This window comes from Gymnoscopelus braueri (genome assembly GCF_963280865.1).
Source record: "Gymnoscopelus braueri genome assembly, chromosome: 5".
Taxonomy (NCBI): Eukaryota; Metazoa; Chordata; class Actinopteri; order Myctophiformes; family Myctophidae; genus Gymnoscopelus; species Gymnoscopelus braueri.
Genome location: NC_137606.1, coordinates 36,056,277 through 36,075,949, shown reverse-complemented (window position 1 = coordinate 36,075,949; position 19,673 = coordinate 36,056,277). Strand labels below are relative to the sequence as shown.

At 37.4% G+C, this 19,673-nt stretch overlaps 1 protein-coding gene across 1 annotated transcript in view; it reads left to right on the top strand.

Moving 5' to 3' along the window:
- Positions 1 to 17,814, top strand: part of LOC308084923 (uncharacterized protein) — a 48,523-nt gene extending 30,709 nt beyond the window's left edge. The window contains exon 11 of the mRNA XM_080427909.1: positions 14,026 to 17,814. Within this exon, the coding sequence (XP_080284035.1) occupies positions 14,026 to 14,043 (18 nt within the window). The 3' untranslated portion in view covers positions 14,044 to 17,814. The remainder of the gene's footprint in view (positions 1 to 14,025) is intronic.
- Positions 17,815 to 19,673: the final 1,859 nt, after the last annotated feature.

The window sequence follows — 19,673 nt, the reverse complement described above, 5'->3', positions numbered from 1 at the left end:
ATACATGAACCACTTTAGCCCTATTTTATACCTAGGCTATTTGAAAATAGCCGATCTACAAGCTCACAATCTCGACGCGTTGTGAGCTTGTAGATCTACTATTTTTTATTTTGTGTCCTTAATGCGGCAGTTCATTACCAGCTATGGCCACTGGGGGGATAGGTGGCGCTGTTGCGCACATTTCTATTTATATTAATCTATATATATATATCTATTAATATATGCATAAAAATAGCTTTTCTATTAATAACATCATTATAAATAGATTTAATCCGAATAGGTATATTTAGAATTTAATATTAATAGGTCATGTGGTGTTAGTGTTTTTAAAATAACTTATCCACTGTATGTCTCTCTGTGCTGTGCTGGGGTGTGCTGTGCTGTGCTGTGCTGTGCTGTGTGGGACTCTGTGAGTGGTGATCTCGTTCTGGACTTTATTACTTTATGACCTACAGCTGGTGTTTTGTCAATGTATTTTGAGCTCAAGTGGTGTTAGTAAAGACACCTTACTATTTCTCAGCCTTTAGTTTAACCAGGGGTCTGGGGTCCTATGGCCCATGTATTCTCTATGTGTGACAAGTTCCCACGCTAGCATATCAGCTGTCAATTCATTTCACTATCTCTCTCTCTTTCTCTTTCTTTCTATCTATCTATCTATCTATCTATCTATCTATCTATCTATCTATCTATCTATCTATCTACCTATCTATCTATCTATCTATCTATCTCTCTCTCTCTCTCTCTCTCTACCGCTATGTCCGCCCCGTCGAATCACCATGTGATGATGGGATTATGGGGTTATGTTTAGGGTTATGTTTGATCTAAAAATAATGTTTTTTAATCCAATTATTTAATTTGTTCATTAATTAATGTATTAATTAATGTACTCTTTCTCTTTTATCTATCTAATTCTCTTTTTTCTCCCTTCTCTGTCTAATCTGCCATTATGATATTAACCAATTCAACCTTCCATTATACATTTCAGACCAAAAAATAGCCTATCTACAAGGGTTAGGGTTAAGGTTGATCAAAATAACAATTCTTTAATGAAGTAATGTAGATGTAGAACAATAATTTAACTATTGAGAGTGTAAAATGATTAAAGATCCATCCGGGGGTACATGAGGGGTGAGGGGGTTCCAGGGGGTCCACAGTTAAATGATGGATAGTTGGTAACGGGGGATGGTGACATATGGTTAATTTGCGATCTGTCCTTCTATCTAGCTGTCTAGCTTCTATCTAGATGTCAATTTGAACATGTCTTTGATCATTATGGGGGACATCTAGCATAACTTTAATTCTGACATTACTTTAACTTTCACATGACTGAACTCTAACAATACCCATGTGATTCCAGGGTGATGAAAAAACAGGGTGCTCTAATACCTACCATTCTGGATGTCATACCTGGTGTTAGCTGTACATTTCTATCGTCATGATATAATGTGTAGATAGGGGAGCCAAATAGTATGATTTGAAATGCTGGTGATCAAATTCCCCTTCGCTTAATGGTTTAGACAAAATGTTATAGTGGAGCTGTAGGTATTGTAGAGCTGGGCCCTCTTGTGATTTTTTTTTTTACAAAACTATAATTATTTGAGTTTGAGAGAGAGTGTAGATAGAGTGGAGTGTACACAACTATAGCATTATTGAAAACACTTGGTTATTTGAAAAATAACCTTTTAGAAAATAATGTACTTACGACTTCTGGTGACTAGTAGTTTTCGTCCCCGGCCTATGTTGAATGCACTTATTGTAAGGGTATTGTAATGTAATGTCTAAGAATGATTTCACTAGGTATGGCTAACCCCCAGGTTTCATCTTATTTCTGAGGTGTTGGGGGCTTAATAAATTAGATTAGATTAGATTCCTAATTGTATGGCCATGCATGCAAAGCAAAGCAAAGTTTGTTGTTTACCCAGGGTGTTGGACTAAGTTAACACTTATTTACAGCCAGGCCCTGCATGGAAGCCTTGCTCAAGGGCTATTCAGCGGTGATTCATGATTGATGTGATGAATTGGGGAATCGAACTAGGGACCTTCCGGTATCAAGGCCGCCCCTCTAACCACTAGGCCACCGCTGCCACTTACGGTTTTCCAGTTCACTCTACCCTGCTACTCTACCCCTGAGCCACTGCCGCCTCTTAAAGAATGACCTCGACGGGGTCCATTACAAGTCCAAAGTCAATTACAAAGGAAAGCATAGCATTAAATAGTGGATAAATAGACAGAAATGATCTGTTAGTCTAAAACTCTGTCTAGAATTTAACTTCTAATAATGGTAGGGTTAAACAACTAATGTATATCGTTGTATTTTGATATCATCCTAGAAAAAAAAAAAATCTACCTTGTTATACTTATTGGGGAAAGTTACCCTCATTGTAAAGAACTTGTGATTACTCACCCCGGAGTATGTTAAATCGTCATGATGTAAAAACTGTCACAGCAACCAAAACATCAATACCACTATAGCATATACAATTTTAAACCCAAAAACAAAATACACGATGCCATGACTAAACCATAACAAAACAATGTCAATACTACTGTACATTGCCAGACCAGCTACACGTTTTGCAGAACACAGCTTTACATCCCCAGTACACCATCAAAAACAAATCAACCACACAAAATGTCCCAATATCAAATTCAACTATCTGAACATTCTCCACAAAATGTATAACACCATCACCACTGTACAATATCAATACGTCTACACAAAACAAAAATTTTACGTAGGGAAAAAAAATACCGCACACAAATACTGCTTCGGTGTAAATCTCTGACAAAAAAAAAAAAAACTATTGACAACAACAACACAGTATGTTAGTAAAATGACCTTAACCCTCTCGCCTCTCACCCATCCCCCTCAATCTTTCCTCTTTCCTCTCCTCTTTCCAATCCTCTGTCAATCTTTCTCCTCTCTTGCCCCTTCACACATAATCTCTCACCTATCGCTCACATTATCTTCTCACATAATTTCTCTATTTTCTAAGTCATAACACGTACACTCGTACCTGTCAAAATACTTAAAAACGTACTGATCATGTCCACACTAGATTTGATACAAACAAAGGGTTTGAACTCGTTCTCATGCTATGCAACAAAATGTGGAAACCCCTACCAGAAGGAGTAAAGGAGTGTAAAACCCTATACTCACTTTCAAAACTGCCCTAAAAGAAATAACCTTCAGGAGGTTGCAATTCCAAAACTGGTCCCTGTCAAAGTCTTAACCTAATAATAATCGTGATCATTGGATGCTATACCATAAATAATGGTCATTTATACGCTGTAAAATGTAAAAGGTTAGTAAAGTAAGGGTTAATATTCACTATATGTATACTACTTGTGAACTTAGTTTGAGAACATTCTGAATGTGTCCGAAAAAAAAAACTTGAATTGTAACTATAATAACCATGCATACACCGAATGAAATAGAAATAAGGGGTTATAATCAGTGTCTAACAATTGGACGCTAGACAATATCTGCAAAAGCTGTTTATTATTATTATTATTATTGCTATTAGGTAGAATACATGCAACTATCTCTACAATGGCTTCTAAATATATATAATAATATAGTAAAACCCAATGTAGGTTATACTGTTGACAGATGACAGGCTGGTCATTACTCAGCCATGTACTCTTTTAATCCATGGTTTTCAAAAATCTAAATTATAATTTTGAAGTTTAGGTTAGATAAAGCTTAATGTTACACCAGAACATCTCCTAATAAATATATATTCTATTACATGACTTTAACTCTGACAAAACTCTTACATTATGTCAGTGTCGGTTTATCTTAACAGCTGTCTCTCACTCCCTTTCTCTTTTTTTTTCCTCTTTCATTGCTAATCCCATTCTCTTTTCCTCTCTCCCCTCTAACCTTAACCCTCTTAGTCTCTGCCCCAAAACCCTTTCTCTTACCACCCTTCTCTCTTTAGCCCTTCTCTCACACAATTTTTATTTTATTTTTTCACACCGCATATAATCTATGTTTTGTGTGTATAATCTCTATCTAACCTATATTGAGGAAAATATATTACACTGATGTATAACAAATTCTTGAATACGTATGAATATGTGTAACATAATTTTGTACTACATGTATTCTTCTGAACACTTTGTGAAATAAAATGTCCAATAATTGTCAATTCAAAATGATTTTCTAGTTAGAAGACAGATAGTTAGAAGATATACCATGATGATAGTATCAATATGGATTTGTTTAGATCCATCCATATGGTATTGGTATGTTTTAACATTGTACTAGTATCATGTATGACATTAATACTGTCTGATTCTGAGGCAATGTTTTTAACATTATACTAGTATCATGTGTGACATTTAGAATCTAACCTATTTTTACCAAAATCTGTAACTATATTTCACTTTATAATCACTTCAATTCACTGTATTACTTAAGAATCTAAATCACTTTATAATCGGATTATAAAGTGATTTAGATTCTTAAGTAATACAGTGAATTGAAGTGATTATAAAGTGAATTTATTATTATTGTCACATGTATGTTATCCATCATGATTTGATTGATCATTTTGAATTGACAATTATTGGTCATTTTATTTCACAAAGTGTTCAGAAGAATACAAACATCAGTGTACACACTAGTATTAGTTACACATAAAACATCTTGTATCCAATGAGAGCCTGTGAGCAATTGGGGTTAAGAGTCTTAAGAGTCTTTTGCTCAGGGACAAATTTCATGTCATCGACACATATGTATGGTGAGAGACAGTGCAGTTAGTTAGTTAGATCAATCTTGATCTAATGAGACATCGGTGGGGTTGAAGCAGATAGAGTCCCAATGATCCACCAGCCAGTCCGTGCTGTAATCACCCCCATATTTGCCCCCATATTCACAATAATCAAGATAATTTTGATAATCGGTTAAGTATCTCTCCGTCGCCTCCTCTTCTTCGTTCTCCTCGTCTTCAGAAGCAGTAGTAGACCACATCAATAGAGGCTCTATGTAATTCAACTGCTCTTCGTCCGTGAGGATTAGACCATTAGTCTTATGCATGTCATACAAATCCACGGCATTACTGTATAACCGGTCATCGCTCATATCTGTAGGATACATAGTTTGTCCTGGAGCCAAAACATCCATGATAAATTGAAGTTGAGTGGATGTACACCTTCAGTCGTTTCTGTTTCGTTGTTCTGATGATAGAGGTAGATTTAAAACTACCATAGAACCGGTTTAAATAGGCTATGCTTTACATACGACACCTAGACCCTTTGTTGAATGGCCAAATGGTGCCCTAGTAAGATCTATGACATCCCCCACACCCCCTGAATTAAACTCTTTAGATTCTGTATATATATTCTATATATTCTATAATCTTATTTTCTTCTTAGTAGATACTACTTACAATATATACACGGATATAAAACACTGTAGACAAATAGTTTTCTGTTTTAGAATAATTGCTCACAGGTTCTCATTGGAAACAAGACCGCAAGGACTTTCATGAACGACCTGTTAAAAGGAATTATCCTTATCCTTATCCTTATAAGGTATATCTTTTATTAACAAGTTTCATCTTAGCATCTTAGGCATTAGCATATTGAACTAAAAACAGCCCTAACACTTAGAAGTCTTTTAGAGCAGAAACATCTTACTTGTATCTTAAATATTGGTTCATAGGTATATAATACTGTATACATGGGGATGATCTGGTGTTAGAGAAGAGAGGAAAAGAGGAAAGATTGCGGGGGGAATGTGTGAGAGAAGGGAGGAGAGAAATATTATAGATATATGGATTGAGTGAGAGGATAAAGAGGAAAAGATTGACAGAAGATAGGAAAAGGAGAGAAGGAACAGTTACAATTCAGCTGTTTTCACAAGGTGTTCAATCTAAATTCTTAAGTAATACATTTTCAGATATACACATGTATAGCACTTTAAAAGTCTGGTTGGATTATAAAGTGAAATATAGTTACAGATTTTGGTAAAAATAGGTTAGATTCTAAATGTCACACATGATACTAGTATAATGTTAAAAACATTGCCTCAGAATCAGACAGTATTAATGTCATACATGATACTAGTACAATGTTAAAACATACCAATACCATATGGATGGATCTAAACAAATCCATATTGATACTATCATCATGGTATATCTTCTAACTATCTGTCTTCTAACTAGAAAATCATTTTGAATTGACAATTATTGGACATTTTATTTCATGTTCAGAAGAATACATGTAGTACAAAATTATGTTACACATATTCATACGTATTCAAGAATTTGTTATACATCAGTGTAATATATTTTCCTCAATATAGGTTAGATAGAGATTATACACACAAAACATAGATTATATGCGGTGTGAAAAAATAAAATAAAAATTGTGTGAGAGAAGGGCTAAAGAGAGAAGGGTGGTAAGAGAAAGGGTTTTGGGGCAGAGACTAAGAGGGTTAAGGTTAGAGGGGAGAGAGGAAAAGAGAATGGGATTAGCAATGAAAGAGGAAAAAAAAAGAGAAAGGGAGTGAGAGACAGCTGTTAAGATAAACCGACACTGACATAATGTAAGAGTTTTGTCAGAGTTAAAGTCATGTAATAGAATATATATTTATTAGGAGATGTTCTGGTGTAACATTAAGCTTTATCTAACCTAAACTTCAAAATTATAATTTAGATTTTTGAAAACCATGGATTAAAAGAGTACATGGCTGAGTAATGACCAGCCTGTCATCTGTCAACAGTATAACCTACATTGGGTTTTACTATATTATTATATATATTTAGAAGCCATTGTAGAGATAGTTGCATGTATTCTACCTAATAGCAATAATAATAATAATAATAAACAGCTTTTGCAGATATTGTCTAGCGTCCAATTGTTAGACACTGATTATAACCCCTTATTTCTATTTCATTCGGTGTATGCATGGTTATTATAGTTACAATTCAAGTTTTTTTTTTCGGACACATTCAGAATGTTCTCAAACTAAGTTCACAAGTAGTATACATATAGTGAATATTAACCCTTACTTTACTAACCTTTTACATTTTACAGCGTATAAATGACCATTATTTATGGTATAGCATCCAATGATCACGATTATTATTAGGTTAAGACTTTGACAGGGACCAGTTTTGGAATTGCAACCTCCTGAAGGTTATTTCTTTTAGGGCAGTTTTGAAAGTGAGTATAGGGTTTTACACTCCTTTACTCCTTCTGGTAGGGGTTTCCACATTTTGTTGCATAGCATGAGAACGAGTTCAAACCCTTTGTTTGTATCAAATCTAGTGTGGACATGATCAGTACGTTTTTAAGTATTTTGACAGGTACGAGTGTACGTGTTATGACTTAGAAAATAGAGAAATTATGTGAGAAGATAATGTGAGCGATAGGTGAGAGATTATGTGTGAAGGGGCAAGAGAGGAGAAAGATTGACAGAGGATTGGAAAGAGGAGAGGAAAGAGGAAAGATTGAGGGGGATGGGTGAGAGGCGAGAGGGTTAAGGTCATTTTACTAACATACTGTGTTGTTGTTGTCAATAGTTTTTTTTTTTTTTGTCAGAGATTTACACCGAAGCAGTATTTGTGTGCGGTATTTTTTTTCCCTACGTAAAATTTTTGTTTTGTGTAGACGTATTGATATTGTACAGTGGTGATGGTGTTATACATTTTGTGGAGAATGTTCAGATAGTTGAATTTGATATTGGGACATTTTGTGTGGTTGATTTGTTTTTGATGGTGTACTGGGGATGTAAAGCTGTGTTCTGCAAAACGTGTAGCTGGTCTGGCAATGTACAGTAGTATTGACATTGTTTTGTTATGGTTTAGTCATGGCATCGTGTATTTTGTTTTTGGGTTTAAAATTGTATATGCTATAGTGGTATTGATGTTTTGGTTGCTGTGACAGTTTTTACATCATGACGATTTAACATACTCCGGGGTGAGTAATCACAAGTTCTTTACAATGAGGGTAACTTTCCCCAATAAGTATAACAAGGTAGATTTTTTTTTTTTTCTAGGATGATATCAAAATACAACGATATACATTAGTTGTTTAACCCTACCATTATTAGAAGTTAAATTCTAGACAGAGTTTTAGACTAACAGATCATTTCTGTCTATTTATCCACTATTTAATGCTATGCTTTCCTTTGTAATTGACTTTGGACTTGTAATGGACCCCGTCGAGGTCATTCTTTAAGAGGCGGCAGTGGCTCAGGGGTAGAGTAGCAGGGTAGAGTGAACTGGAAAACCGTAAGTGGCAGCGGTGGCCTAGTGGTTAGAGGGGCGGCCTTGATACCGGAAGGTCCCTAGTTCGATTCCCCAATTCATCACATCAATCATGAATCACCGCTGAATAGCCCTTGAGCAAGGCTTCCATGCAGGGCCTGGCTGTAAATAAGTGTTAACTTAGTCCAACACCCTGGGTAAACAACAAACTTTGCTTTGCTTTGCATGCATGGCCATACAATTAGGAATCTAATCTAATCTAATTTATTAAGCCCCCAACACCTCAGAAATAAGATGAAACCTGGGGGTTAGCCATACCTAGTGAAATCATTCTTAGACATTACATTACAATACCCTTACAATAAGTGCATTCAACATAGGCCGGGGACGAAAACTACTAGTCACCAGAAGTCGTAAGTACATTATTTTCTAAAAGGTTATTTTTCAAATAACCAAGTGTTTTCAATAATGCTATAGTTGTGTACACTCCACTCTATCTACACTCTCTCTCAAACTCAAATAATTATAGTTTTGTAAAAAAAAAAATCACAAGAGGGCCCAGCTCTACAATACCTACAGCTCCACTATAACATTTTGTCTAAACCATTAAGCGAAGGGGAATTTGATCACCAGCATTTCAAATCATACTATTTGGCTCCCCTATCTACACATTATATCATGACGATAGAAATGTACAGCTAACACCAGGTATGACATCCAGAATGGTAGGTATTAGAGCACCCTGTTTTTTCATCACCCTGGAATCACATGGGTATTGTTAGAGTTCAGTCATGTGAAAGTTAAAGTAATGTCAGAATTAAAGTTATGCTAGATGTCCCCCATAATGATCAAAGACATGTTCAAATTGACATCTAGATAGAAGCTAGACAGCTAGATAGAAGGACAGATCGCAAATTAACCATATGTCACCATCCCCCGTTACCAACTATCCATCATTTAACTGTGGACCCCCTGGAACCCCCTCACCCCTCATGTACCCCCGGATGGATCTTTAATCATTTTACACTCTCAATAGTTAAATTATTGTTCTACATCTACATTACTTCATTAAAGAATTGTTATTTTGATCAACCTTAACCCTAACCCTTGTAGATAGGCTATTTTTTGGTCTGAAATGTATAATGGAAGGTTGAATTGGTTAATATCATAATGGCAGATTAGACAGAGAAGGGAGAAAAAAGAGAATTAGATAGATAAAAGAGAAAGAGTACATTAATTAATACATTAATTAATGAACAAATTAAATAATTGGATTAAAAAACATTATTTTTAGATCAAACATAACCCTAAACATAACCCCATAATCCCATCATCACATGGTGATTCGACGGGGCGGACATAGCGGTAGAGAGAGAGAGAGAGAGATAGATAGATAGATAGATAGGTAGATAGATAGATAGATAGATAGATAGATAGATAGATAGATAGATAGATAGATAGATAGAAAGAAAGAGAAAGAGAGAGAGATAGTGAAATGAATTGACAGCTGATATGCTAGCGTGGGAACTTGTCACACATAGAGAATACATGGGCCATAGGACCCCAGACCCCTGGTTAAACTAAAGGCTGAGAAATAGTAAGGTGTCTTTACTAACACCACTTGAGCTCAAAATACATTGACAAAACACCAGCTGTAGGTCATAAAGTAATAAAGTCCAGAACGAGATCACCACTCACAGAGTCCCACACAGCACAGCACAGCACAGCACACCCCAGCACAGCACAGAGAGACATACAGTGGATAAGTTATTTTAAAAACACTAACACCACATGACCTATTAATATTAAATTCTAAATATACCTATTCGGATTAAATCTATTTATAATGATGTTATTAATAGAAAAGCTATTTTTATGCATATATTAATAGATATATATATATAGATTAATATAAATAGAAATGTGCGCAACAGCGCCACCTATCCCCCCAGTGGCCATAGCTGGTAATGAACTGCCGCATTAAGGACACTACTATTGTAGTACTTTTACTTTTGGTACATTTTGTTACCAATACTTTTATACTTATACTCAAGTACATTTTGTATTTCAGACTTTTACTTGTAAGAGAGTATTTCTACATTGCAGTATTGATACAGTACTTTTTCCACCACTGGGCTCATAGCTGTGGCACTGTGCACAGCACTAGCTGTAGAATACAACTCTCGTAGACGTATTTACGAGAGTTGTATTCTACAGCTAGGCACAGCACTATGAGCCATGGCTTGTATCACACAGTAGGCCTATACATTGTGCTTTAAACGATAACATTAGTTAAAGAACAATTTAAAGTTACATTTCATGTTTTTAAATATCATAACCTAAAACTGACACGCTAACTATGGCCAACTCACGTTCAGAAGTGGACGTTTGATGGTAGGTCGGCTAGGTCCACTGGTACCAGCAGTAGCACCGAGGGTTGGTCAGCCAGGGGGTGGGGGTCCCCCTCCTGTGAGAAAAGTCTCCCTCCTTTCACCAGCAGCATCTTTTTTCGCCTTCGCTTTCAAGTTTTTCCAGCAGGCTTTTGATGTATATCTTGTGTGGAAACACCGTGGATTAAAACCGTGGACAACGCAAGCCTTTAGTGAGAATGTTAGAACAAAGGGAGACAGCAAAAATCCGAGGTGATAAGGTTTCTCTCCTTTCTTTATTTGTCGACAAGGAGAATCAAGAAATGGTTACTGCAAGGGTCCAGAATGGCAGCACACTGCTACTCTCAAAACAACAGGTTTATATACAGAAGATTCGAAGAAGACGCTCCTTAACAAAAGCCTCTTTCTCAGCCAATCAGGAGCTGATCCGTCGCAGCCGGAGCGGACCGCTACTGCGCATAATATACTAAGCCACACAATGCATAGATCTCAATTCAGCAATATCTACTTTCAGTACAGAACCATGTTTCACAATGAAGTTTTGTTATTAGATTAATACTTTGCACAATATACACTTAGAATGATACCAAGAATTACATTCTTATTCATCTGTAAACAATAGTTAACTTTAAGGCTTTAATGACACAGCATCCATTCATGTGAATACGTTTTACTTCTCCTGGCTTTTACCTATATTAAACCTACACAGGCCATAGTTAAATACTTTTGTTCATTTTAACTTCAGTATATATTTTCACCAAAGGATACTAACATCTTAGTAACGTTGCATTTTAACCCAGGTTTTAACTGAGTCTGTAGCTCTGTTCTTAAAACGGGGCTGGGGGAGACAATGGCTACCACAGACATGTTAAATAGATCCACAGGGTGGTGAGCCTCAAACGAAGTGAATACAATGGGACAAAAAATTGTAGTCCAGGTGTAAACACATGCTTCTTTTGTTATCCAAAGTGAGGTGTCTGTCTTTGTCACAGAGGCTGTCTTTCCAATGTAAATGGCCAGAAACCCCCCTTTACCTGTCCTGTCTGTTAGAGAACATTTGGCAGACTTCTTATTTTAACTGTATGTATATTAATTCAATAAGTTGAGTTCTGGCTCACTTTTATGTATGATTATGGCTGGAAGATATACTTCACTTTCAAGCTGGGGACATCTCGTTTGTCCTTAATTCCAGCAGAGCCATTGAAACATGTACACAACTCTTCCCATGCTAATTATTTTTTTCTCACCGATACATTGTCCGTTCTTTTGTCTTCAATTGTGTCTCCATATTGCTCCATTAACTGAAATAATAACAGCTTTTCATGGCTTGTAAAATTCGAACTCCGTGCGCGCTGCGTCATCTTCTCTTTGTTTTGGAAAGTAAACTATCCAGGAAATGAATGAACGTGCCGATGAGCGAGGGGAGCAGATCTATAAACCCACCGCGCTGCACCGAGTGACGCGTTGTGAGCTTATATATCTGTTGTTTTTAGCGAGCGTCTCGTTGATTCTGACTTTCAAATGTACAGTACATATTTTTTGTTTTGATTGTATTTCTGTATTGTTGTATTGTGCTTTTTGCTTTGGCAATGTAAACGTATGTTTTCTCATGCCAATAAAGCCCTTTGAATTGAATTGAATAAAGCCATTATTTTTGGCTGCAGGAGATATTTTGCCCCACATTATCTCAAAAGTGAATAAAACGGTAATTCTAATGATATTTGGCTCAAGAGAAGAATTATTCCTTTTTATTTACAGCGCAAATCCAAGATGGCGTACACACAACAAAGTTTAATTCATGAAATAATCCCTGTTTAAAGTTTTAATCACTGTTTAAAGTTTTAATCACAGGTTAAGGATTTAAATCACAGATTTGTTAAGCAATGCTTAAAATTAAGTGGTGCAACACAACTCAAATTAAAATAAATCCTAGATAAACAAATCTTTGATTAACCCTAAACTAAGCTTTATTTAATCCCTCTTGGTGCAACCGACCCTCAAGTTCCATGAAGTCAACAGCCACATATTTGACTGTAGCCTCCAGTTTAATGTTTGGGTGCGATAGAATTCTGTCCTCTGCAGGGACTAGAAAAGCACATCTACTTTCTATTTTCGGCAAGGAGATTTGGTGGTGAGGAAGATACTAGCAGCCCTAGTGTAGAGCCCCGGGGGACACGGTCAACTAAGTTTGAAGGGTTTAAGTGGTTAAAATCCCTCATCTTTGTTGGACTATACCTGTTTGCAGTTGTCGATTGCCAATGCACGTTTGAAACAACTTCCAACTTACTGGATTGTCTACTCCCAGGGATCAGCTCCTTAACATCAAACAAGAGAACTGCAAATACGACCTTGATTTAGGCAGTATAGCACCAGCGCTCAGTAAAGCATGGATCACATGCAGCCAATATGAGGATATTAATGCTGGCTAAACAGGACACTATAACAGCAGATCACACAAGCGAAGAGCCGTTATAGGGACCCAGCGGAGGCTGGGTGTTCCACACAGAGTGAATTTAAGACAGCCTTGAAAACCTCTCGGTCCTCACAGGCAAACACTGTTGTCAACAGCAGTACGGCTGTTAAACCAGTCAAGCCCCTGTTGTAACACACACACACACACCCAATCCCCCAAACCCCTCCCCCACCCTGAACTCACCACATGAACTAATGGTCTTTTACTGTAGTGATGTCTTCAGTGTTCTACCGTGTTACGCTATATACGTAGTATACCGTCCACTTTTTATTTTATTTTATCGTATACCGTCTAATAACCATCCGAGGTAGCGTATCTGATACGCAGGAGGAGGGGCTGGGGGCAGCAAGAATGTAGACTTAAATAGCCTTTTTCATGTGATAATGTGGTGTCCCGCCACATTATCGGCATCTTATTGTATGGTGGTCTGAAATATTCGTTTTTCAGATGGCCTGTACAAAGCAAATTTCCACTTGTGGATGATAAAGATTTTCTGCTGCTTGAATATAGACATAAACCCTGCCAGCTGAGATTAATTGAGCTCAAACATTTTATAGAAAATATTTTTTTCTTTTTTGGGGGGGAATTTATGCTTCATTTAGATAGGAGAGTGTAGAGAGACAGGAACTATATGTGTGGTAAGTGGTAAATGGTAAATGGTGCATTTATATAGTGCCTTTATCCAAGGCGCTTTACAATGATTGTGCATTACATTCACCCATTCACACACACATTCGTACACCGATGGCGGAGGAAACAATGCAAAGCACCAACCTGCTCATCGGGAGCAATTAGGGGATCGGCTGTTTTCTAAAATCATTTTGTGGTTAAATGTTGAAATAGTTAAGCAGCATTTATGGAATTGACTTGTTGTAATACCATACTGCATTTTGATACTGATGTGATGTGGCACTTAATCATTGATTTCTTTCCTCAGGGGAACTATGCAGCCTAACATAGAACTGGTGGATCCCTTGTCTCATCAGTTCTTCATGAAGCTATGTGTTCATCTGTCCGGCAAGACAACCTGAAGACACGACGGTAATGTTTAGAGTTTGGTTCAAGCTTGAACTTGTCTTGGAGAGAAGCCTGCGTGCTTAGAAGGCCTTTAACTTAACCCAGTATTTTCCTGGAGGCTTTCTGTTTGCAAGGGCTGTGTTTTCCTCCAAGGATTCAAGCTTCTTATTTGAAGCATCTGAAGTTTTTATGCCAGGTGAAAGTGCTTGACTTGCCATCGGGTATTTTCATTTTCCAACCTGCATAACAACATTTAGGTGCCCATCAACTGGTTTCTATGAAACTTCTGTAGTTTGTTACATTGGAGTAGCAAGATGTTCTTACAGTCCCACAGTATGATAGAGGCCATCTGGAAACTATTGTTTTTGAAAAGTATACAATATTTATGACAATATTTATGACAGTGGCAGTTTTAAGCTGGCAACAATAAAGCCTGAAACATACTTAACATAAGTACGCAAACACAGACGCTTCAAGCTACGCAAAATTGATTTAAAGTTGCATTCAAAAATGCTAAACATACTGTAACACAGTGTGTTGCAGTGAGGGTTCCTACAACAGGATGAAGATGTGTTCTTAGATTGGTGCTCTCTTTTGCTGTATGCTTCAAAACACAGCGGGCTATTCACCTTATTCCTCCCCATGCCCACCATGGGCGGTTTATTTATTTTTTGAAAATAGCAGATTTACATGACACGTTGTGAGCTTGTAGATCTGCTGTTTTCAAATAGTTGATGTGGTAAAAGAAAAGCCTAATTGCTTATTTTGGCCTTGTTTTCATAGACCAGGCCGCTTGTTTTTCTTGAAAAATCTGGCAACACTGCTGATTACCTGCATTACACCTGCAGTAGCCTACTAGGGAAAAAGTGGCAAGTATTGAATGAAGCAGCATAGCATATATACAATCTACGACAGTGTTTTGCCAAGTCCCGCTGTGATTGGCCAGTGGTCACTTTGATTGGCAGTTGTGCCGAACACCCCAAAACATGATTTACGATTCTGTCCCTATCGGGACATAACTCGGACGGCGCTGAGTTGTCTGAAGCAGACTTCGTAACGTTCGGCACGTCGACTCGCTCGCCTAAGCTCGCTCGTGGCTCAAGTCGCCTCTGTAACAGACAAAAACTATTCTTTATTGGTGAAAAAGGGGGCAGAAATAGACAGTTCCTGTTCATTCATTTCAACCAATCAGAAGAAGGAATCGGCGGTCCTTGGCAAAAACACTGTTGTAAATATGCTGCTCACAGAGAAAAACTCAATGGCACCGCCCTGGGGAGGAGCCAAGAATAAGGTGAATAGTTTATTTTAATTAGCTCCACAGCGACATAAGAATGCACATTGAGTATGTGAAACCAGGCCAGGTGTTTGCAGCATTTTGGCTGAGCACTGCCATTTGCGTTTGTGTACTTGTACGCATGTGTATGCAAACATGTATCTTAAGTATGTTTCAACCCTATAGTGAATGTACCAACTATAACCTATGAACATCTGTTCTGTTTCCTGGATACCAAATACATAAAGCCATGTAGGTCAGAATTAAGCAAAAATAAACAAGTACTAGGAGACATGATCTGGTGTCTCTTCCCTGACACCATCCATTGTTGGCTAATGGTATGCTAAACTGGTTGAGATAACAAAAATATTCAGCATATGCTACAGTATCTATAACATAATATTATCCAACCAGCAGACACTTGACGATACAATAGCTTCCAGTTGGACTCTATAATGTATTTGGAAGTGGATGGAATTTGTTTTATAAAGTGCTGTATGTGCAGGCATTATTATACCATTTAACAGTATTAACTGTTAAACAACCGTTTTAATGTTTATCACGTTTGGGGTTAATGTTACTAACCCTTGTTTTGACATAAATGATATGTTTATATATACATGGATCTTTACAAGAGATGTTTTTAATTCCTCAATTGTTTTGGTAACTTCTGCCATGCTTTTATGTTAGTGTTAGTGTATTGTAAAAAAAAAGAATGTTAGCACTTGTGTATTATTTGCATATCTACTCAAAAGTTTAAGCAATATCTGTCTCTGTGGCAGACGGGCAGATAATGCCCAAATATGGACATGTCAGTTTGAATTCCAAATATGGACATGCCCGACGTCCGTGTTACACCAGGGCCCGAAACCTGAACACACGGATCGACGCGTTGTCACACAATAACCCTTAAAACCAAGCTGTTTTCTGCTACTATATAAAGTTGAAGTTGTCTGTTTGTGCTAGGCAGATTATGCCCAAATTCGAACATGCGCAACATCAGTGCAAGACTGTTTCTGTTGTGTCTAATCTGATGTCACACAACCATGTATAGAGATCCCCAAGGTCAGCGCTGTTGTTAGCCAATGGTTTCTGTTGTGGGTGACATCAGACCAGAGATCGATCAGGGAGAGAGGGGGAGAGAGAGTCTAGTTCACCCACACAATAACCTGGAGAGAGGAGCCCATTTCTCCCACGCAATGATGTCAGACCAGAGAGAACAAGGAGGAGACAGAGAAAGAGAGGGTGTGGGAGAGACTATTTCACCGTGCAACCTAACCCGGGCAATGCTGGGTACCAAACCAAAACAACCTGAACTAGAAAAAGTGCTCCTCGGAGCACAGGTCTCCGCCAGGTCAGGTAGGCTATTGTGGCCTCCTGGTGGCGCTATAATAGGTCAATGTGAAAAGGGTGCCATTTGTTCTTAGGCTTTGCACGACAATTGGACCCTGACTACATTCATGATTTGAGGCATTTTGTTAAAAACATTTGTTTTGCTAAATTAGACCTGCTGGTGGCGCTATAAAAGGCAGATGTGAAAAATGCAGGGCAGAGGTTTTTCTTTGACCTCTAGGGAGTGTGCATACAAAGTTTTACACAGATTGGTGCAGTTATAGGTAAAAACACGAATCGGCCTGTTATAGCGCCGGACGGACGGACACACACACGGACACACGGACACACGGACGGACGGACGGACGGACGGACGGACGGACAGGGTGAAAAACATACTCTCTCGCCATGCCTTTCGGACTGGCGGAGACAACAACAGTAGAGGGAGAGAGAGGGAGAGAGCCTATTTCACCCATGCAATAACCTGGATAGGGAGAGAAGAGCCTATTTCACCCACACAATAACCGGCCAATGCTGGGTACCGAAACCCCGAACACACAGATCAACGTGTCGCTTCACACGTGTATATATACTGTATAATATTAGCTTAGTAGTTTCATGATATATTGTTCTTATTAGTTTTTTATTAGTCTGTTAATGGTTAGCTATTTAGATTCTCTCTGAGACTCCCTGGTGGTAGGTTTTTATTGGTATTACGGATGTTATTTGTTTGTCTTTGTCATATCATGTATTTGTTGTTACTGGCAGAGCTGTGTAACATATATTTGCCTCTTCTCTTGGCTAGTGCACACTCGTAAAAGAGACTATGGTCTCAATGTGATTTTACTGGTTAAATAAAGGTTAAAAAAAAAAAAATAATAATACAAATATATATATACTGTATATATATATATATATATATATATGACATATGGATTCTGTTATTTTCTATAGTTTTTCTTTCCGTTCTCTTAAATGATTGTATTGTTTTATCATAACATTCTTACAGTTTATACACATTATTTTCTGGGTTATTGACTTGTTTAAGTATGAATGTGAATTTTACTTTTTAGAAATATTTTCATATATATTCAAATGCATTTAATTTTTGAACTATTCTTTAGGTGAATATATCTTGTACCATTTATAATCCCTCCATAACTAAGTTTATTACAAGCAATGTAATGTGGTGTTGGCATTAATTAAAAAGCTGAAATAAGATACCGTATACCAGTGCTTCTTCAATCAGCGGGTCGGTACCAAAAGTGGGTTGTGAATGTTCTGACAGGGCCACAGACAAACGACAACTTTAATACAGGCCTAGATGGTAAAAGAATGACTGCTGGAGAGAATACTCACTAGTTGTGTAAGACATTTCAAGTTACTGTCTTGTGTTATTTTACAGTGTTATTTTTGCTAAAGTAGGTGAGTTCTCATCAAGGGAAGAAATCAAGTATTAACTTAATAATAATACTCAACTACTTTATTACTCCCAAACAAAGGCATTTATTGATCCTGAGGGAAATTCATTGCAGCAGCACTGCAGTAAACATAAAATATTGATACAAGGGTACAGAATAAGTAATAGACTAAATAATAATAATAATAATAATAATAGTAATATAAATAAGGTAATAATAATTAAAGAAGACTTTACGTTCATCTGGACATTAGCACCTGCAGCTGGTCAGGTTCGCATTTATGAACCATTAGTGGATAGAAATATAGGCTTAAAGGGATATATATATATTTTTTAAAGGGTCATTTTAACGTCTACTCAGGCTTTTGTGAGCCCCCCAGACAGTTTTTAAGTTGCTTGATTCAGTATTTAGATATTTGATATTCATTTTATCAGACACGCCCCCTTCCTATACAAACCCATTATAACTTCAAACTCCATTTTTAACATGTTAGATTCATCAAAAACATCCGTCCTTGGTTCTGGTGACTCATCCTGCCCTCCTTATACGTGAGGGGGCCGTTTAAAAAAAATGTTTTGAAATGTATTTTTTATTGTATTACATTTTTTTCATTTTCCAAAGAAAATATTAAAAGGATACATCACATATTAAAAGGACAATATCATTCACCAGAACCAAGGACGGGTGTTTCCGATTAATCTAACATGGTTAAAATTGAGTTTGAAGTTACAATGGGTTTGTATGGGAAGGGAAGTCTGATAAAATGAATATCAAATATCTAAATACTGAATCAAGCAACTTAAAAACTGTCCGGGGTGCTCGCAAAAGCCCTAGTAGACGATAAAATGACCCAATTTATTTAAAGGAGAGATCCAGTCATATTAGGTGTTTGCTTTGATGTGTCGTTAATCACTCACCAACATACCAGGGGCAGTTGACTTTTTTCATAGAAGCCCCTGTTGTCCATTGTGGAGACCCCTTCCACTGGCATAATGGAGTACTGTGTAACAACGAAAATCGCCTATTTTAGCAGCTCCAAAGTTCGTTTTTTCCCCACTAATCCTCATTATGCAGTGTCCTGACACTCAAACATGCACTGAATGTCCCTTATGAGCTGCCGTTCATGCAGAACGACATGGAGCTGGTTGCTTGTTTCTCTCACAGAATCTGGCAACACCGAGGACTAGCTTCCACGTCGTTCTGCATGAACGGCAGGATTTCCGTTTCCTCCGGAAACAATATTTTTTGACCAATCACAACACTATAGTTTCATTCACGGAGAATGTTAACAGATTTGTAAAGCATCAACGTCATTTCCTTGGGCGGTACTTCCGCCAAATTCAACCATTTCCAGTTGTCAACTTCCTAGACAACCAACATCCCAGGGCTTGCCCAGGGTGGTAAAGGTTTGGTCCGAGCTGTCTTCGGCGTTGCCAGATTCTGTGAGTGAAACCAGTGACCAGGTCTATGAAAAGCTACATTCACTGTTTCTCTCTCTCCCCGTCTCTCAAAGCCAGAGAGAGAGAGAATAAGCCTTCGTTT